Genomic DNA, 22,452 nt, shown 5'->3' on the forward strand with positions numbered 1-22,452 from the left:
GTCCTTACTGAGTGAACGGGGGAAAGTGAAGCATAGCTTTTGGCTGATGAGTCCACTTTACAAGCTCACCGAGTGGCTGCCTGTTCCATGCTCCCCAGGTGGGAAGAGTTGGGGAGACACCAGCCCTAATTCAGAGACATAACTCAGGCAATAGCAACTCCTTTTTGCCTGGCATATCTATTGCAAAATGGGAGGAAAATGCTTTATTTTTTTTCTCCTACCAGCACCTGCCTCTTCTTAAAAGCACCATGAAATAAAAAAGACATCTGTGCCTGGAAGTGAACCCCAGGGTGCCTGTGAAAATGTATCTGTTTGTTTTTCTAAACTGCCAACATTGCAAGTCAGAACAGAGGGCTGGTGAGGCCACAGTTGGTGCTTGATGTACAGAGACAAGGGAAGCTTGATGGACCAAAACTATCCCCAGGGGAGACCAGGAAGTCTAAACCATGACCAAGGTTCTTGCTGTCCTCACTCAGCCCTCTCCTGACTCCTGCTGGGGACACATGGGTCAAGTAGGAAGCTGGATAAAGTAGATCTAGTCCTAAATGTCTCACAAGATTTTTTCCTCCCATAGTCTGAGAGTCCCTAGGGTGGGTTTTCATCATGCCAAACCTTTCGAGAGAAGATGGGGAGCTAATTCCTAGTAGCTGTCTATTGGGAAATAGACTAGGTTTCTCTATTTTGTAGGGAAAGATTGTACTGTATAGATCCAGGCTGATGGGTGTTTCCAGGGAAAATGAATCAGCCCTGTATTGGTTTTCTGTCTGTCTCATACCCTACGTGGTCTCACCAGGGCCTGCACAGGGAGAGCTCTGTGCACTTCTCACATTGTCCAGGCAACCCTGGCCCTCTTTCCTTCCTGGGGACAGTTTAGTTAATGGGTTCCTTTTTCTGATTCTCAATTTGATTTGATTTTCCAACTTGCTTTACAAAGGATGTGAAAAGGCTTCCCTTATAGAGAATCTCATCCAACCACTCTCTCATATGAAAGGAATGGAGTTGGAGGAAAGTCTGTGTGAGAAAGGAGAAGGAATTTCAGTGGTCCAGCACCCAATCTGAGGGTTAGAGAAATAGGTTAAAAACACTATTATTCTCCCCCTATGTCTTCTTTATTTTTGGTGGAAGCACTCATGACAAGCCTGGAACACAGCAGATACTCAATAGATACTCATTTTTCCTGACTTTGGTAACTAGGGCACAAATGTAGTCTTCCATATCAGGAGAGTCAGAGGCCAAACCAACCCTTTACTAACTACATTGTCCAGTGTTTTTCTACTGACATTTCCTGAGCACAGAATGAACTTTTTGATGTTTCACTACCTCTATTGGAACCAGATCCTTCATCAAATACATATGCTTATTTTAATTTTATTTTTTGGTGAAATATTTTTTATATCTTTTTTAGCTGGAACAAAAACCACAAAATGTTGACTGTGACTATGTCTAGGTGGTAGAAATACATATATAGTGGTACCTCAGTTCACGAACTTAATTCTTTTTTTTTCTTTTTTTTGGTGTCGAGGATTGAACTTGGGACCTTGCACTTGGGAGACAGGCAGTGGCACCACTGAGCTAAATCCCTAGCCCACAAACTTAATTCTTTCTATGATTCTGGTGGCAACCTGAATTGGATGAGAACCAAATCAAATTCAGTGATTAGGTTCAATGTTGACCTTATGGGGAAATTTGATTTGGTTCTCATCCAATTCAGGTTGCCACCAGAATTGTGGAAAGAATTAAATTCATGAACTGAGGTACCACTGTACATGTATTTACTTTCATTGCCTCCATGGGAATATTTTCCTAGGCCTCCTTCTAGAAAGAGTTTGGGAGAGTGTGAGTGAATGAGTGTATGTGTGTGTGGTTCATAAATAAATACAGACATATAAGTGCAAAATGTATGGAAATAGCACCAATAATAGAATTCCATCACAGTGTTTAAGGAGAGGGGGATTGAACTCATGGCTTTGACACTTTATTGTTTATCTCAGAGACACTGCCATCATTGACATCAGAGTGGACGCCCTCCTGGCCTATGACCCTGGACCACAGTGTGGCTACTCTGCTGATGGAGATGACTAGGAGGGGCAGAGGGCACCTAGTTGCTCTCTCTTGGACTCCGCTGACCAACACTAGGGGAGCAGATCCTGCCCAAGGGTTCAGCAATGGAAATTTGTAGTTAGCCCCGGGCAGCACTTTTGCTGGGCATCCCTTGAAGCTAGCTTTGTTACAAAAGCTGAGTTTTATTTTCCCCAAAGTTGCAAATCAAGGCAAACAGAGACACTTTGAATTTGCTTGCACCCCATGTAATTCTCATTTGCCATATTCATTCCATTTTCCAGCCTGGGATGGAAGGACTGTCTGACCTATTAAAATGAGGCAGAGGACTATAGCAATTAAATAGCTAATTTTAGACCTCAAATTACTTTTCTACCAACAATCCAGGCATTACAGACTAAGATTTTGGAGCTATGATTATCTAGTTAATTGCAATCTGCTTCTAGCATCTCGAAGCCACGGCCACCCACACACAGGGCTCCTGGGCCAAGGTAGCCCAGAACAGGGTCTAGATAGATAGAGGGCAGCCTGGCTGTTTGCTGTTTACAAAAGGCAAACGTGCTGTCTCTTACGGTCTGTGGTGATCTCATAAGGGGAGTTGAGTCTTGCGTCTCCACAGGGTGATGTGCTCACATAGAGATGGAAGAGGATGTTTTCTCGAAGTCTGTAGCCTCCCTCCTTTAAACGCACAAATATTGATCGCTCTGAGTCCTCTCGTCGCTTGCTAGGAATACAAAGAGGATCTGGGTCATTTATTACAAACTCAGTCAGAAGGATTTCAATCAGGTGAATGTGTTTGTCCTGTTTTGTAGAATTGTTTCCCAGTTTTTCCCTCCTTCACACTGTGTTCTGGGTTTGCCCCTTCAATGCGCTGCAGTGAAACCATGTGAAAGCAAACACATACAGTGGGAATCCTGCCCTGCTCACCCTCTCTGCACATTTACATTTCAAACTTATCTTTTGCAGAGCCAGTAGCTGCAATTTACACAACTGTAATCCTGTGGATTCGCAAACACTCCTTGTGGGAATATCTTTCAGTGGACTATTGGGTTGACATAGTGTTGGCTAGCAACATGTGTATGTGTGTGTTAACAAAAGAAAAGGGATCTTAAAGTGTGGCTGGCGGTATGGTGGCATTTGGCTGTGGTCCCAGCACTTGGGAGGCTGAAGCATGAGGATTGCAATTTTGAGCTCAGCTTGGGTAATCTGATGATTTAGCAAGACCCTGCTTAAAAAAAAAAAGGGCAGGTGGGTAGGTACATGGGGGAGTGCAGGGCTGGGCTTGGCCACCTGCATGGGGAGGTGGGAGCAGCAAGCACTCAGGAATCTGCTTTGATTCTGCACCCAGCCCTAATCTAGGGTAGATCAGGAAGAAACCAAGTCTCCTGCAAAGGTTGCAGGGATCTGTGCCTTTTGCTCCTCCAAAAACTACTCCGTAGCCCTCTAAACTAGACTTGAGGCCCCTGGCTTGGTTGAAACAGGGAAACGCTTTGCTGGGTATTTGCAGCCCTCATCTTCTCTGTTTGCTCGCCCTGGTTTCCAGCAGTCTGCTTTCTGCTGCCTTTGCTGTTTTCACTCGTTCAGCCCCACTATTGATGGATTCTGTGTTGCCGGGCCCTGAGACTTCACAAGCAGCAGAGCAGACATTTTCTCCCCAGGAAACCCTGGGGCTGACTACTAGCCTTCCTTATTCCAAGCCTTTGCTCCTTGGCTTCCACCCACCCTCCATCTGTGCAAGGAAAGCCCTCAAAGACTGCAGGGCCTCCCAGCAAGTCTCAGGAGCTAACTGGCATTTTGTTGCTGTGGTTGGTACTCTGTACCCCCACGCAGGGCAGGGGTCAGTGCAGTTGTCTTTGAACACCCTCAGCTCCTCAAGCTGGTAGCACAGAACCCAGGACGCAGCCAGCTCCTGGTAAATGCTGGCTGGATTGCCTCTATGACACAAACAGGAAGTCGGGATACTCGGAAACATTTCCAGTCGAGCAGTTGGGCATTCAGGAGAAATCTTTCTTCTCTCATTTGGAGAGATTTCCAACTCTGGCCACCCTCTGGGCAGGCCTCCTGGATGAATGTCCAATATCTCACACTGCTATGTACTCCTCTAAGGCTCAGATAAAAATTGAGTGTATTAAAGTATGCTTTTATTTGAGTCTGTTGGGTATCTATTTGGACTTTTCTTCCTTTGTGCGGCTTCTGCATATCTAATGGGCATGAACGAGCCACTCACTGAAAGCCCCCGGAAATCCCTTACTAGTGGATTTGAGGAACACTGCTGCAAAGGGTAGCTACAAAAGGCAGGGAAGGGATGTTCTGGTGAAGATACAGCAATCAAACCACTGTGACTGAACAGCTCAGCCTAGGAATGCATTTGAGGTGTCATGTGCTCAATTCTACTAACATTTCTGTTCCAGTTTAATGTGTCTTAGAAAGAGATGCCAGCCCAGGTGGCAGTCTGTTTCTTTCTCATGGCCAGAACAAGCTGTCATGAGATGCTGGAAATTCCAACACTGGAGCTCATGTCTTACAATCTCATTGGCCTCTTCAATTTGGAACATCCTTATCAAGATGTGCTTGGAGATGGAGCCCAGAAATAGGTCCTCAAAACCTGTTATTAGCCACTTTGGGCAGATTTCCTGAGGACTAGGTATAGAGAATGCGACACATTTGAGATGTGGGTGTGGGAAGATGGACTCACCCAGGAGGACTGGAAGGTACAGAGCACCATTATGTTATATGTAGCATGGTTGAGAAATACAGTAAATGTCTAATTTTAAAAAATACTATAATAAAAGACACTTTGGCATTAATCTCCCTCAAAATACTCCTCATTTTGAACACGCTTATCCCATTGTTCTTGCCACTTTCTGCTGTAGTTCTGGAAGTCTTTCATGAACGTATTTAGTTGTGTTGTCATAGCTGCTTTGATTCCTGAATTGATCCAAAATGTTTACTTTTCATGGTCATTTTGACTTTGGGAAAGAGTTAGAAGTCACCTGGTGCCAGGTCTGGTGAAAAAGGTGAACAAGGACACACTATAATGTTTTATAAGCCTACCTTTCTGTTGGATGACACTCAACAGCAGCATTCACCATATTTTTTTTTTCAACACACATAAAGACACTCATGAATGAGAGTTTCCAGAACTGCTTCAGATAGTAACAAGAACAATGGGATAAGTGTGTTAGAATCAAGAGGGATTATTTTGCAGGGGGATTAATGGCAATGGGTCTTTTACTGTAACACATTTAAAAATTTTAAATATTCACTCTGTATTGGGATCACATTGGTTATGTGAGAGCTGCTTGCCTGAAACTTGTCCAGTGGAAACAGCCCGTCATCTGAGGGACAAGGCCTGGGGACAGGAAATAGAATGGTAGCCCATCTATGAGCCTTTGAGAGATGGTCTTGTCCAGTCTCACAGAAACCCTGAGCTCTCATAAGAAGTTTCCTCTACTGAGAAATTCTCAAAATAGTCAAACAAGGAGGGAAGGACTTTTGCAGAATACTGAGCTGTGGGTCCTGTTTGAAATGGAAACAATTTTGTCAAAATTTTGCATAGGTGTCAACTTCAATGTGGTGTCTTTCCATGGCTGAAAGTTTACACAGAGTAGAGAAGCAGGTATATTGATCCAAGTCACCTCACACTATAACTGAACATATTTTCAGTTAAATCAGTGCAGTTATGGGATTCAGAGAGAGTAATAGCTCTCATTTCCCGAGGGTTAGTGAATTCATTCTTTCCTTCTATTTCTATGTCTCTTTCTTTTCCTTCCTTCATCCCACATTCTCATTTCTCTTTCCTCCCTCTCTCCCTTCCTTCTTTCCTTCCTTCCTTCCTTCCTTCCTTCCTTCCTTCCTTCCTTCCTTCCTTCCTTCTTTCCTTCCTAGGTATAGTTCTGGGTATAATAACTAGGGGCTGGTGATGGGAAGAGAAATGGCCTTGTTTAAACTTGCAGTTAAAGAGACATAGTTTAGGTCAGATCTGGGTCACTGTTTCTTTTGGGGGAACACTTCTGTACACCTTTAGCTGACCCTAGAGCTGGATCCTTTCTTTGTCTCATTGCTATTTGGGTTGAGAGCATGGAAAATCAAGGGATGGCTATGTCTAGTGATTTCCTTGATTCTAGAGGCATCTGAGCCTCATTAAGGAAATTTTGACTTATGAGATGCTATAGTAATCTCTCAAATGTTTTAATAGAAAACAATCAAATGAAACAAACTGTGACGGAATGTGTTCCACATGTATTCCTGTGTGTGGGCACCAGTATGGAGGTATGTGTGTCTGTTACTCACAGGCAAACAGGGTATTTCTTGCAGAGAAGCATGGGATAATGAGGATGACACCTTATGTTTCTACACTGTATTGGCCTTTGTGGTGCATGAAAGACATCTCAGGTCTCGATAAAGATAGATGCTTCATGGTGTGTAGCTGCTCACCCTGTGTAGGAGACTGGCCAGAATAAAGGGAGTGACATGTCTGGGCTGGTTGTGTCCCCCTTCTGCTCCTGGCTGTTCTCCAGTGGAGGCATGTCCAGCAAGTATGGGCCCCTTTACCTCAGGTGCAGTTCCAGCTGTGCATAGAGGAAGTGGAGAAATGCCCGCCTGGCCACGATCTCTGCATGGCAGTCGTTGACCACCAGCCCCTGGTCACTGATGTGTTCACCGCTGATGCACTTGGTCCCCGAGGACAGGACGATGACCTGCGCCTGCCTGGTGTCCAAGCCTAAGGGACACAGAGAGTGGTCAGAACAGCTTGGACTTCATGAACCCCCATTCTACCATTGAGAAACCTACAACAGGTGGCCTGACCACCTTCCCCCAAGTTTCCCAGGTGGACAAGCATGATGTGGTGTTCTACATCCCTGGGTTTGTGTGAATGATAGAAGGTGCCTCTTGCAGGGCCTTGCCTTGCTTATGGATTGCTTCATGCTGCACTCTAAAGGCAGCTGGGGAAGAGCACTCATTCCGAGATGTCTGCTGACTTCTCAAACCACAGGTCAGCATGGCTACCCTTGAGTTTTGCCCAAATAGCTATATTTGAGCTGCTGATTATTTATTTATTTGATGGGAAATGGGGAGTTGGTATGTTCCCACTTTTGAATAGGAGAGTCCTGGGAAAAGATGGGCATGATAGAGACAGGGTGGTGACCTGCAACCAAGGAAATGACTTGAGGCCACAGCCAAGGATGGCTGGGAGAAGGAGGGATCTGGGTGGCTAAAAGGGAAGAGGAAGGGATCTATCCATGTGAGCCCTAACTACCTAAAGTCTTCCACCTGCCCCTTCCTCTTAGTTGACAAATGAGTCTTCACTGAAATATTTGCTGATGGGGATGTGCAGTAAACAGGAGAGGGGGAAGGCAGTAAATGGCTCCTAAGCTGAGGCCCTGTCCCATAGAGGCATAGCCCAGGGCATGGGGGAGACAGCTGCCCACCCCTGATGCCTGATATACCTGCTTCACCTCCCTATAGGAGAGTGTAGATGTCCACCAAGAGCATGAGGACCAGGTGAGTGGCTGAATCCAGGAGAGTCCTCCAGGATCCCTCCCTTTGTTCTACAGAGTGCACTCCTTCCCCATGGAGACACCTGCCTTTCTGAGTCTCTCACCCTTATGGGGGGCCAGTTGCCTGTAGCTCCAGCAAATCTCTAAATCCATAGAAGACAAGGCTCAGTGGGTTGGAATAGCAGAGGGCATGTGGTAACACAACAATCTGTGCTTTGGAGCCCTGATGAAACAGGAAATGGCCATGGAGGGGACACTGCTCAGCCTGAAGATGGGTGAAAGTATATTGAGGTGGTGGCTCTAGACACGTCCCTCCCAGAGTCACATTTCACAAGCTGATGCTGGGGCCAGTGGGAGGGTGTCTGGCCCTGCAACACTTTCTCCATGCTGATTTCCTTTGTGGGGAGATATCTCATCAGCAGTGAGTGGCCAGAGCAGTGTGTCCCTCATTTTCTGAGAGACCATAGCCGTTACCAACTCTGTGGGATGCACAGAGGGACAGGACCAATCTTCTCCACAGCCTGAGCCATTTTCCTCTTTCCTGGTCTTCTTAGGTGTCACCCAACAGCTGGAACTTAGGGCTAAGAAAATTTGAAAAGCATGATTTTCAATGGGTTGGTTTCTAGAACTATGAAACTGGGCTTCAGCTTGTTTCTGGTCATATGTGACCAACTGAAAGAATTTTGATAGCTCTATCAAGATGGCAGGAAACAAACTTGCACAGTATCTCATGGTAAGAGCAGAAAGTTTTGAGGTCGGGCAGGGTATTTAGCTCAGTGGTTCCGGCACCTGTCTCACAAGCGCAAGGTCCTAAGTTCCATCCCTGGTTACCACCCCCCCCCCCCGGCCAAAAAAAAGAGAAAGCTTTGAGGTCAAACTTAATAGTGAGTCAGTCTTCTTAATCTCTCTGAATCCTAGTTACTCATCCATAAGATGGGGGCAATAGCAATTACTGTCTAGAGGTATTTCCCTCCCCACTTCCTGGCCTCTGCGTTTTTATTTTTCCCTCAGTAGGATCAGCTTTCAGGACAGGAGCTGATAATTGCTCGTTCTTACATGAAAAGTTATTAGATGCTTCCTGATTTACTTTTCATAGGATAATATTGATTTTGATCATAGTCAAAGTCACCTCTTCAACCAAAATGGCGGCAAGGCTTGAAAGCAAGCAAAACAAAAGAAACCTTGGAAACAGCCTCTACACTTAACATCTTTAAAACACAATATATATCACCTTTGTTGAGGAGATTCTAGAAGACCACAAATCAAAGTTTATTCTTTCTCCTGATCTAATGGGTCCAGGTGAGAATGTATATTTTCTCTTAAATTAGAGAGTAAATTCTTTAAGGGCAGGAATCAGAATTTTCATAAAATATTCTAAGAAGGGGTTGGATCTCCAGGAGTCCTTTTAATTAGATTGCCTGGTGCAGTCCAGTCAGTATTACTGACTGAAATCCAATTTTCCAGGTACTGCAACTGGAAGTCAGGGAGTGATGTTTGGATACCCATTTGTCAGCAACCCACTGTTCTCTGGATTCTAGACTGTGTTTTGTGTGTTCAGTACAGAGTGATGGGTTAGCAGCTGTTCTTATCCAACTCCTTTGAATTCTGTGGTAAATATATGTATGAACCGTTTCTTTAAAGAGATGATATGTAAATTGAGGGGATGCAAGAACAGGCTTTCCATTTTTAATAAGATTTACTTCCTCAAGTGCAAATGGTGTTGGGCACATCGTAAGTACTTTATACATACTTGTTCCTCTAACTTGAAGTGTTCTTTCTTGAGGATTTAATTCTGAAGGCTAAATGACTTCTGCTTCCTCCTGCTCCACACACAGTTTGGATCTTTCTTTGCAAGATAAGAAGGAGTAGAGAGGGAAAAAAGGGATGAATAAACAGCTGTGAGTGGGACCAGAGGGGAGAACAAGGAACGGGAAGGAGGGGAAGATAGAGGCAAACATTGACGTATTTGCTGGCAGTCAAGGACCTTGAACCTGCCATATGCATTTGGTGGGATTCCCCAGCATCAGCCACACTGCCTTCTCCCCTGCTTCTGGAGAGCTCCAGCAGCTGGGCTACTGTCCGTTCTGTCTCCTCCTTCCCCAGAAAACCTGGCCTTGCACAAGTGCCACCTGCCACTCACTTCCACTGCCCTCCTCCTGGCCCCTCTTGTGGATCTGGATTTCTAAAAGGACTTGGGAGTCCTGGTCATACTGTCCTTACACTCTCCCCTTCTAGGCAGGATTTAGCTTCTTAATGATCTCAGGAAACCACTGGATGTGTTTAGTTACCAAGTCAGCCCCTACCCTGCTTTGATAAAAAGATAGCATGAATACAACTAAACCCCTTGTGTTTCCTTCCCAGGAAAAGTTTAAAAGCAGCTACAAATGTGACTGCTGTCCCTTTCTGAGTTCCCAGGTTCTGCCCATTCCTGTGGCTCAGCCATTCACCGGGTGGGCTGCCTCCCATCTGGGGGGTTCCAGAGGTGGGAGTGACATCACTTGTAGTGGGAGCTAAGGCTACAGGGAGGAGGGCAAGCCAGCTGCTCACTCACCTCTCTGAGAGTGCCCCGGATCCATTTTCTAACTGAAACTTGGATTGTTGAGAAACAGTTAACGAGGAAGCCATTGCAATGGACAAAACATTTTGCAGATCCCAGCTCCATTAAAGCAGGTATTTAGAGTAATGAAAAATCACATTTCTAATAATTCTTTAAAGTGTTTTTGTATTCAAGTAGCTGGGGCACACGTGATCTAACTTAGGAACAAACTCTTTGAGAATAGGTGCTGTTGCTTTTGAGGCCCAGGTCTGATTCTCCTCTTTTGATTCCATGGAAATTAGAGCTGTAAAAAAAAGGATATGCTTTCCCTTCCACCCCTCATTAATTCTCAACTCTGCTTGACTCCAGACTGTGCCATATTCAGTACAGTTTTGTGGCTCAAGAAACGCATTATTTGCTTATTCACTTCTCATTAATCCCACCTTCTCTGTGCCAGCACCATGCTAAGTAACATAGGAGACATAAACTATTTAAGATACAGTCCTATCTTTCAGCATACATTTAGGGAGATAATGAAGAGACAGAAATGTCTGCAAAATAAGATATTGTATGATATCACATAAGTGCTGCACATAGAATGTTACTAGAATGACATAGAAACCTGAGAGAGAGAGAGAGAAAGAGAGAGAGAGAGAGAGAGAAAGAGAGAGAGAGAAAGACAGAGAGAAAGTACTCTGGAGGCTTTTTGGAAAAAATTTGGTGTATGGGCATGTGATACAGGAGGAGGCACTGCAGGTAGGGTGAACACAAGGCCGCAGGTGTGGATGGGGAAATGCACAGGCCTGTTTTGTTTTTTTTTTGTGGGGGGGGAATGAAAAGTCTATGTTGATAACGGTGAGATTTTTTAAAATAGAAAAATAATGAATGTTAAGCTTAAAATGCAGGTAGAAATTGATTACAGAGGGTCTTGAATGCCACCCTGAAGGTATGAAATCCTATGTAACAGTTATCAAAGAATTTTTATAGACAGTAACATTGTCTATAAGTGAGTGCAGGGTAGAGGGACTGGATGGGTGGAGAACAAAAGCTGCGATAGCAGAGAGGGGGCTGCTGCAACCATTTAGGGTGTGGACATTGTATAATGAGGGCTGACTTGGGAAATCCCAGCAGGAATGGAAAAGTTGGGAGGCTGTTAAGACAGAATGGTATGAAGAGTGATTCAACTGGATTGGCAAATTAAAAGTAGAGAATGAGGGACAGGAAGGAGTCAAAATATATGTTTAAGACTTTCATATTGAAGATGAAAACTAGAAAGATTTTTATGAAGTATGGCCAAATTCAAGGCTGACAGTCTTACTTTGGGGAAGAGGGCAGATGTCTTGTCACTAACTCTTCTCTCAGAATCTATGAAGGGTGACTTGATGGCATTATTAATTTTATGAGTTGGAAACTAGAGTTCAGTAGCAATTGAAAAATGCAAGTGAAAAAATATTAGAAATAGAAACTCCATTAACTAGCATTAAGATAGACAATTTTTTCTAAACTCTTCTGTTCTATGGTTCTAGTATGAAAATACAAATTATGATGGTGGGATCAGAAGTTCTTTTAGGTGATACTATATTCACCATATTACCAGATACAGATCTCTCTCTCTCTCTCTCTCTCTCTCTCTCTCTCTCTCTCTCTCTCTCTCTCTTTCTGGTACTGGGGATTGAACTTGGGACCTTGCTCTTGCCAGGCAGGCGTGGCACCACTGAGCTACATCCCCAGCCCAACATCTCTTTTCTTGAACTGAAGTAAAAATGAGTCTTCTGTTCTTGGGAATGTTAGTCCCTATGTTTGAATTAATGGCATTCAGAGTAGAGGCATCCTGTTACTGCTTAGAAGTTTGTTACATTTCTCTTTCCACAGTTGGGTTCCCAACAGGGAGACCCTTGATTTCTGGGGTGGAATAAATGGCAATTTCAAAACTGTATGTATTATCCACAAGTGCTTTGTATAGATAACATATTATAGGTTATAGCCCATATATTATAGGCTACCTGGGAGAATAGGCTATGTATGAGATTCCTGGTCAATGATTATCAAAAGAGTCAGAAAAGCAGGACAAGGAAGGGAAGCTGGGTAAGGAGATTTTGTTGAAAGCTAGTTAGAGGTTGATCTGATAGAAAAATCTGGATTATAAAAGAAACCACACAGTTGTTCTACCTAAGGCAAGAGTGCCAAAGTTCTGTGTGAATTAGTCATCAGCGATGGACATTTCCACGAGTGCTGGCTTCTCTCATCCAAGCCATTCACAAGAGAAGGCTGTAGCTATGAGTTGTTCCCTGCCAGCATGTGGGGCAGCCATGAAGAGGCATGAGTTTGGCCTCATTACTTCAATGTGTTAATGTCCTTCAAATGGCATTCATTGAGCCATGTAAAATGCAAATGTGTGTAGAAGTATCAATATGTACTAGTTCTCATAAAATGATATAAAATCAGTATGAGAGTAAGATTAATATCCTATAAGACAACATGAGAAATGGTCATAAAGAACATAAACACACTGATTTTTATAAAATACACAGAAAAAGTGATCAAAGAATTCCTTTCCTACCAGAGCACCAGTACCAGCTAGTTTTATAGAATTCACTTAACCTTTAAGTAGCAGATGGTTTCAAGGCTGTTTCTAGTGTTCTCAAGCATATAAAAGTAAGGAAAGCCTTCAACTTATTGTTATGGAATGCCCATATTACTGATATAGCCACCTGGCTGAGACCACACAAGAAAGAAAAATACAGAAGGCTCTCAGGAATATTAAAACATTCTTCCTAAAATACTCTCCATCAAAAAGTATAGGAAAATTATAGAGTGACACTACAAGGTAGGCTGATTCTAGAAGTGTGAAAATGGATTATATTAAAAAATGAAATGCAAATACAAAAATATGACCATAATCACAGACTCTGAAAATACATACAACAAAAATCCAATCATGACCTTACATAAAAACTCAATAAACTAGAATAAAAGGATTTTTCCAGCATGATTTTATACACATGCACACACACATACCCCCAGTATCATGCTTGATGGGAAAACACTGGAGGGATTTCTACTACACTCAGGAAAATGCCAAGAATGCTCACTATAACTTTGTTGTTTAACATCAGCTGAAGCTGTTAATGCACACAAGAGAAAGAGATTAGAGGTATAGCAATTGGAAAGGTGCTGGTAACATAAGCACTACCTGACCACACTATAATTGTACATGTGGAAACCTCACGAGAATTCAACTGAAATGTTGCTAGAAACAATAAGGTAATAGAGAATAAAGTTAATATATAGAAATCAATAGTTTTCATATATACACACAATAACTAGAGAGAAACGATAAAGGAAAACCAACTCCTTTTATAATAGGAACAAACAAGGTCATAGGAATAAGTTTAACAAGCAGTGAGCAAAAACTGTGAACCACTGCTGAAGGACATCAACAGTATTTGAACAAAGAAAAGACATGCTATATTCTTGGATAGGAAGATTTAACACTGTGAATTGTCTCCAAATTGGTTTATAAGGTTAATGTGATTACAGTAAAAATAGCAATATTGTTTTGGACTAAGATACCTGGTTCAAAAGTGTAATTTTGTCATTTAATTTTGAACCAGAAAACCTGATTCTTAAGTGAAACTCTAAGAATTTTGAAGAGGATGATTAATTCTGGGAGACAAACTAGTAGATACCAAGCAGGTTGCAAAGAGTCAATAACAAATCACCCTGGTACTGATGCATGAAGTGTGATCAGTAGAAAAAAATAGGGAGTTCAGAATCAACCCAATTACATGCAGGAATTACCTGTCAGATCATCAGGGCAAAGAGAGGCTATTCAACTAATGGCATCTTATAACTGAAGAGTCATCTGAAAAATAAAATTGTACCTTTATCTTATACTGTGCACCAAGACAAATGCCAAATGGATGAAGATTTAGGTGTAAAAAAGATGAAGAACTGAATGTCAATGTTTATAGGAGCTCTGTTCATAATTTCTAAATTTCAGAAACAACCAAGATATCCTTAAGTAGATGAATGGATTAATTAACTGTGGTACATCTAGACCAAGGAATATTATTCATCCCTAAAGAAAATGAGCTGTCCCCAAGTGCCCATCAACTGGAAACTGGATAAAGAAGATGTGTTTTTTTTCTTTTTGTAAATTGGAGCACTACTCAGCCATAAAGAATGAGAAACTAGAGACATTTATAGCTAAATGGATGCATATTGAGGCCATACTCTTAAGTGAAATAAATAGGACACATATGTGTAAATACCAAATAGTTTCTGTAGTGTGAGAAACTGAAAGTGTAAATAAGGATTAAAATGATTAAAATGAATAATTGATAATTTGAAATAGGAAGAAAAGGTCCAAAGGGGTAGGGTGGTGGGAAAGGAAAGAAGGGAATGGAATTATGAGAAAAGGGAAAAATGGAAACAAAGTCTATGTAAATAGGGAAGGGAGGGCAGGAAATGGGGAAAAAATAAGAACCAAGATACATCATGTACAGGTACAAGCACCCAATGATAAATGTAAATGTATTGTATACTTAACTGTACCAATAAAATAATTTAAGCAAGAAAAAAAAAAAAGAAAATGAGCTGTCAAGTCATGAAGAGACATGGAAAAATTTAAATGCATATTGCTAAGTGGAAGAAGCCAATCTGAAAAGGCTACACCATGTATGATCCTAATTATATGACCTGTTGGAAAAGGCAAAGCTTTGGAGACAGTAAAATGATCAGTAATTGCTGGGGGTCGCTTGGGTAAGGGATGAATAGGTAGAGCACAGTGGACTTTTGGGGCATAGGAAGTTCCGTGTATGGCACTGTAATGGTAAATATGTGCTGTTATGCATTTGTACAAGCCCATAGACTATACAACACCAAGAGTGAACCCTAATGTTAGTTATGGATTTTGATTGATTAAAAAGAGGTGTATGTGTACTAGAAGAAAACGAGGGGTAATTTCTATAAACTTGGTAGGCAAAATGACTTTCTAATTATAACTTGGAGTCCTAAAGTAGGAAAATTTGTTAAATTCAAGTGAAAAATATTTCTGCATAACAAACATTTTAAAGGCAGTAAAAAGAAAAGTAAGAAACCCAGGAAAAATTATAATTTATATCATGGACAAGGCTCTTATTTCTGATATATAAAGGTCTTCTGGAGATTAAAAAATACTGCTACAGTATAATAATGGGAAAAGACTAAGCAAAGTAGTTCAGAGAAAGAATATAAATGAATCTTAAATATATGGAAAAGCATTACACTTCATTGATAAAATTATAATACAATTAAATTAAAATACAATGAGTTACAATTCTTTATCAAGCTGGTAAAATCCAAACATTTAATTATGTACAATTGAAAAGGGAGTGGGGAAAACAACTATTTTTATAAATGATGGGCAGGAATATATATTGGTATAGTACATTTCAGCAAGTCCACTTTAATCCAGCAAGTCCACTTCTGAGAATTTATATTATCCATATATTTGCACATATATGAACATGATTTTTATGGTTTAGATCTAGAATGTCCTCCCAAAGCTTCATGCATTCAGAGGTGGGGCTTTTGGAATGTGATTGGATCATAGGGGTGGATTGATCCATTGATGAGTTGATGAGTTCATAGCTAGATGTGCTGTTAGGAGGTGGGCCTGGTTGGAAAAGTGTGTCACTGGGGATGTGACCTAGAAAGGTCTATGTCCTTTGCTGGCTTCTCCCTTCTCTCTCTAATTCCTGGCTGCTGTGAAGAAACCAGTTTTCCTCTGTCAGACCCTGTGTGAGATTTCTTCCTTGGAGCCAGTCTACCATGGACTGAATCTCCAAAAACTGAGCCGAATTAAACCTGTCCTCTAAGTTATGTGTTGGACATTTTGTTCCAGCCATAAGAAAGCTGACCAATACAATAATATATGTATAAAGGTATTTATTACAGCAATATTTGTAATAGCAAAACAATACAAATACCCTAAGTGTCCACTAATAGAGGAATGGTTAAAGTATAGAATCTGTATATTGGAATCTTGTGGAATTGTGAGACAGATTTGAGAAATTCTATATACAGAAGGATTCCTGAGATATATTTTTAAGTGAGAAAAAGCAACATGCAGAGAATGTGTATAATATCTTGCCTTTTTTATGGAAAAAGATGCTAACAACATACATGCATTTCCTTGCACATGCATAAAGAGACTCTGGAAAGGTATTAGGGGCTGGGATTTTATTCTATAGATATGCTAATGTTAGCCTGTTATTTCTCATGGTTGGTAGTAGAACACGTGAGGCTCCTGAACAAGAGACAATGGATGTTATTACTCACAGCCCAGGTGACAGCACAGGAGTTTCATGTTTACTTTGCTACTTCCCTGACCCCCAGCTCAGTGGACACTTCACATGCAGTGGGGTTTTGGTTGAACTGAGGGACACAGAGCTTGAGGAATTCACCACTTCCTAGTTACTGGTAGGCAAGCAATCTGCTTGTTGCAGATACAGCTGTAGCCAGTGTTCCAAGGAAAGAGGATTCAGGACCTTAAATTTCTGTCCTAACCTCAAGAAAGAGTGGGGATGCTGAGGGTGGTGGCCCTCTCAACAAGAGTCAAGAAAATAACTAATTATGTGTGCGGGGTGGGATGGAGGGATGGAAACAGTTAGATAGGAGATAGGTGGAAGGCAGGCTTTCAGTCTACACATTTAATATTTATTGATACAATGTATTACCTATCCTAAATATTAAAGTACAATAAAATTATTATATTTCATAAATAATAATTTTCTCATTTAAAAGGTTGGATCTTACAACTATGGCAAATTATATATGTAGTCAAAAGAAATGACTACAAATAAGAATTGTAATAAATAAACTACAGACTAAATAGAAGTGCCCACTGTGTTTGTATGGTAATGCTCTTCCTGGATAAAGAGGACATGTCAGAAGATAACTCTTAACAACATGATGATTTCTCTGGATACTGTGAAGGTGGCTTTGTTTTCAATGACTCCAGATGTCTTACTTTTGAAGTGCCTTGTAAGGCATATGTGTGACATACTAAAACTGCATGATATCTTAAACCTGCTAAGAAACTAGGCTTCTACAGTAGTTAGTGAAAGTGTGTGGTATTTTAAAAACACCTAGTACAAATAATTTTAATTATCTTTATGATATATTAAGTAGTTTAAATTAGGTAATGTCTAAGTAAGTCACTTCTAACAATGTTTCTAAAGCTTCAGTTGGGCACACTAAGGAAGAGTTTTAATAAAACCTTTTCCTCCATGGGAGGGGGGGTTCTGAGGTGGGGGTAGTAGTGGCTGACTGGAACTTTTACTATGTTGTAAGTACATCATGATGCGTGGGAGTTGCGATTGTCCTCATTGTACAGGTGAGAAAACAGAGGATCAGGTTACCCAGTAACTTATTAAAGCTAATAATGAAGTACACAGAAGGGGAGCAAAAAATTACCATTGTGCACTTTATTCATGAGCCCCAGTCAGGCATTTTGTAGGATCATGTTCAGTGATTTCTATGTAATTGTATGCTGAACAAACAATATTCATTGAATGTAGTTAGAAAACAACCAAAACAAACAAGTTTTTTTTGCTGATTATTACATTTGTTTTGTAGACCTCTTCCCTCCCCTCGTCTGCTGATTCAGGTTCTTAGGTTTATTTTTTCATAGTACAAATTATGGCACATTTTTATTGATTTTCTACAAACCAGACATGGTCATGGGATTTTATATTTATTACCTGTAATGGCTATTTTTTTGTTTTGTTTTGTTAAGAACACTTAATATGAGACTGACCCACTTAGACTATTCAGCACACACTGTAGTATTGCTAACTGAAGGCACTGCATTATGCAGCATATTTGTAGAATGTATTCATCTTACATAACTGAAACTTTATGCTCCTTGACCATCAACTCCCCATTTCCCTTTCCCTTAGCAGCCATCATCTGACTCTCTGTTTCTGTGAGTTTGACTATTTCAGATCCCACATATAATTATGTGTATTTGTCCTCCTGTGATAGGTTTATTTCACTTACCACAATATCCTCTAGTTTCACCTGTGTTGTCAAATATAACAGTATTTCCTTCTTTTTTTAAAGGCTAAATAATATTCCACTGTATATGTACACAAAATTTCCATTATTCATCCATCTGTTGAAGTTTACTTAGGTCACTTCTGCATCTTAGCTGCTGTTTTACAATATTTATTTATTTATTTATTTATTTATTTATTTGTATCAGGGATTGAACTCAGGACCTTGCATGTGCCAGGCAGGCAGGGCACTGCTGAACTACATCCCAGCCACTTAGTTACCGTTAATAGTGCTGAGGTGGGTATAAGACTCTCTTCTGTTTTCTGGGGGTAATAAAGTCTCCCTCACACGAACTGAATTCATGAACTAAAATGACCATTTTCATGCAGTAGTCCATACTTTTAATGTTAATTAAGGTAAACATCCTAAAACTTCCGTTGCTTCTCTTACCCCATTTCCGAGGTTATACCTGTGATCCTTAGAGGGAAATTAAGGAGGAAGGAGTTGTAAACAGTGTACCTTAGTCTGTTTTCTGCTATTGTAACAGAAGACCACAGACCGAGTAATTTATAATGAATAGAAATTTATTGGCTTTCAGTTCTGGAGGCTGGGAAATCCAAGATTCAGGGATAGAAACCTGGTAAGGGCCTTCTCATTTCATCATTACGTGGCAAAAGGCACCATATGACAAAAGAGCAAAAAGAGAGTGACCATAAGGGGGAGTGAGCTGACTACTGTGATCACAAACCCACTCCCACAATAACAGCATTTGTCTCTTGGTTAGGATGGAGTCCTTCTGACTTAAACACCCCTAAAGGACACACAGACCAATACTATCCCAATAGCAACTAAATTTCATCATGAGTTTTGGAGGAGCAAATGTCAAATTACACCACAGCACAAAGTTTTTTCTTGAATGTTTAGATATGATGGACATTGGACTTTTTGGAGATTAACAAATACTCAAACTGATTCCTCTCCCTACGGGGCACTTTACTGGGGGTTTTATACTATCATTTCTTCTTTTGAAGCCTCCCTGGGATTGATGACCTTGACCAGGTGAATATAGCCCTCTGTCTGGCCTCTTGCTTTGGCCTCTTCAGCCCCAGAACGGCTTTGTCCAGTCCTCTAATGACATCATCTCCCTACTGTCCTCCTCCTCATCAGGGAAGCTACTTCCAAAAGAGAAGAAATTGACCAAGATGGCTTGTTGTCAAGCTGGCCCATATCTGATGTTCAAGACTTCCAAGACTATGGTTTGAATGTTTGTGTCCCTCCAAAATTCAGGGTGAGATATAACCCTCATTGAAACAGTATCAAGAGGGGTGGTCTGTGGGAAGTGATTAGGGCATGAAGCTGCCATGCTCATGAGTAGATTAGCGCTCTGAGGAAAGGGCTGGAGGGAGCTACCTGGGTACCTTTGCTCTTCCATCCCTTTGCCTCGTTTCCCTTCCCTTGGGAGGATATAACGCCAAGGCACCACCTTAGAGGTGGAGACTGGGGTCATCTCCAGACACTGAACTGTTTGTTACCTTGTTCTAGGACTTTTCAACCTCCAGAACTGTGAATGATAAATTTCTGTTGTTTATAGATTATACAATCTCAAATATTTTGATATAGTAAAACAAGTGGCCTGGGTCAGTGGCATCTCTTCAGCACAGAGCCCTCCTAGCCAACTCTAGGCAACCTCTGGAAGTGGACTTTCATTTTTTCACCTGGAACTAGGTAACTCTTAACCTGTTGTAACTCTTTGAATGGAAGTTGCATAATATCATATCTAATTCTGGAGGAAAATATTAGGAATTTTTAAGAGTAAAACTAAAGGTAAAATATATTAACCTGCACCAAAGAAATAAATCTCAAAACTTCTAAAATTTAGAGGCAGAAAGGAATGATTTTTATTACACATGTGGACCATTCCAAGGGTGTAGTGTATAATTAATTCTAACTCCCTATTTTCTAACACTGTGTCCATGGAGCTTAATGACTCAAGTAGTAGGGTTTCCACACTTTCCTTGAGGGAGACTCTTTCACAATTTATTAGCCCTTGGTGTTATGAAGTCTTCCCCAATATTCAGCCTAAATGATCTTGTGCAGAATAAAATGATTTTATTCGTGACTCAGGTTTAATCCGTAAGAGCTCACAGCCTCCTTGTGGTTTGTATTCACTGAATATTTTCAGAGAATATCATGATCTACCATCCATCCCACTTCTAGTCATTATTTGATTAACATCTATGTTTTATTTTCAACATTTTCTTGCAAGTAAATTCCTCTGTCTTCTAAAGTTTCTGATTCCAGTCTCTAAATTTCCTCTAATTAGTTCAAAATCAGACTGATTTAAAAATGTATGCCTCAGGCATGTCTGGTCTGTTAAGGGGCATGGCTGGCCTAGTGCTGAAGACAACACTTTTCCTTTCAACAGAAGAGATTTTTCTTCCACTAGGGCCTTGATTGATGATTGTTTCCGGAATTTGGAACACGCCAGTGTCCCCTGGGCTTTTATTGTCTAAATATTGCTAATACTTTGGTTTTGGGGGAAAATAAATAATGTGTCAATTTTTTACATGCTTCCCTAAGAATGGCAATACAACTGTAAAACGTATCAGATAACTAGGTGCTAGTAGGCAGGTACTACTACTGGTAGTGGGTGCTAGTCTAACAGGCTCCAGAGCACAGAATCCGTTTCTGCTATACTTACTGTACTTGACTTAGGTAGTGTAAATTTAACTACGTTCAATCATCTTGTCTGGAAAAAAGTTTTGAGGATATTAGAAAATCATGTAAATTTAAAAAATATTTGAAATGTCATGATTTCAATTTATTATTGCAAATGAGATGTGAATGAAAAATACAATGTTTAAATGAAAAAATTATTACAATAATCCCCCTCATAAATGTCTCTCCTAGCTTTTTTTTTTCTTTTTTTGAGACAGGGACTCGCTATGTAAATCAGGCTGGGTTTGAACTCACTATGTAGAGGCGATCCTCCTGCCTCAGCCTACCAATTACAGGCCTGTGCCACCAGGCCCAGCTGGGCCACCATGCCTGGCTTCCCCTTGCTTTGAATGCACTTATACCATCATTCTTGCGATTTTCTGAAGCAGTTTTGGAAGTCAGTTTTCATGAGTGTCATTAGTTGTGCTTTCATGGCTGCCTTGATGTCCTGGATCCATTCCAAATGTTTACCTTTCATGGCCATTTTGACTTTGAGAGAAGAGCTGGAAATGCTAAGGTACCAGATCCAGTGAATAAGGTGATGAGGACATACCATAATAGTTTTATGAGCTTGCTTAATCTTTCTTTTTTAAAAAATTTATTTTATTGGTACACTTTAGATATATGTAATAATCATATATATAGTATTCATCATAGGGAACTTATATCGGTAATATATCTTCATTCTTCTTTTTTCTGCCTCGTCTTTCCATTGGATGACAGCAGCAGCAGCATTCACTATATTTTTGCAAAGATACTCATGAAAGAGAACTTCCAGAACTGCTTCAGAAAGTGACAAGACCAAGGGATAAGTATATTCAAAGTGAGGAGATTAATGGCAATGTGTTTTTTACTATAATAAATTAAAAAAATTTAAACATTCACTGGATATTTTGATCACTCTATGTATATTTCAATTCCCCTATAATCATATTTATATTTCTATCTGCAACTACCTGCCTTTTCTATGACCTCTCCAACTAAAATGACATAGAAAATCATGTGCTCTATTATTGCTTATATTGACTACAAACCATGTGCTCTTTGTATGAGAATAAGAGGGTTTGTTTGGAGAAACTGAAAGAGTACATTCAAAGATATCTTAAAAATAAAACTGACCTTGACATTGGGCTACATGCTAAATAGACATTTAGTGAAAAATACTCAGTATCAAGGGAATATTTTTCTGTATTATCATCCATCAATCCATCCATCCATCCATCCATCCATCCATCCATCCATCCTTCCACCTTCAGGTGTTATTACTGAACACCAGAAGAGAGTGGGAATGTAAAATTGTGAGATTCCAGAGACCTTTCATCAGCACATAGTCATAGGCTTGGAAAGGAGGCAGGCATGGTAAGAGAAAAGTAATTTACCATGACTGGAGCTATCATAGATCTGTGGACACCTTCTGAGAGGGTGGAGGTGACTGTAGGAGTCAAGGTCAGTTTTAAAGAGGAGATGAGGAGACAGCTTTCCTGGGCTGAATGGTATGTAGCACTTTGCCAGTAGGGAAGGAAAGAAGAGCCACACCAGAATGGTAGCCCTCACAAAGCCATAAGACTTAGGGCTGGGGTGGTGGTAGTGAATTGT

General features: G+C 40.8%; 1 protein-coding gene across 3 annotated transcripts in view; it reads right to left on the reverse strand.

The window, feature by feature from the left end:
* Window positions 1-22,452, reverse strand: part of Adarb2 (adenosine deaminase RNA specific B2 (inactive)) — a 549,151-nt gene that overhangs the window by 44,358 nt on the left and 482,341 nt on the right. For all 3 annotated transcript variants that reach the window (XM_087181947.1, XM_087181948.1, XM_087181946.1), the window contains 2 exons: window positions 6,613-6,781; window positions 2,631-2,782 (listed from right to left, as the gene is read on the reverse strand). In XM_087181947.1, coding sequence (XP_087038073.1) covers window positions 2,631-2,782; window positions 6,613-6,781 — 321 coding nt within the window. The remainder of the gene's footprint in view (window positions 1-2,630; window positions 2,783-6,612; window positions 6,782-22,452) is intronic.

Source organism: Heterocephalus glaber, unplaced genomic scaffold (assembly GCF_053883595.1).
Source record: "Heterocephalus glaber isolate CG9 unplaced genomic scaffold, H.glaber_assembly_v1.0 deba00001472, whole genome shotgun sequence".
In the NCBI taxonomy this organism is placed as follows: Eukaryota; Metazoa; Chordata; class Mammalia; order Rodentia; family Bathyergidae; genus Heterocephalus; species Heterocephalus glaber.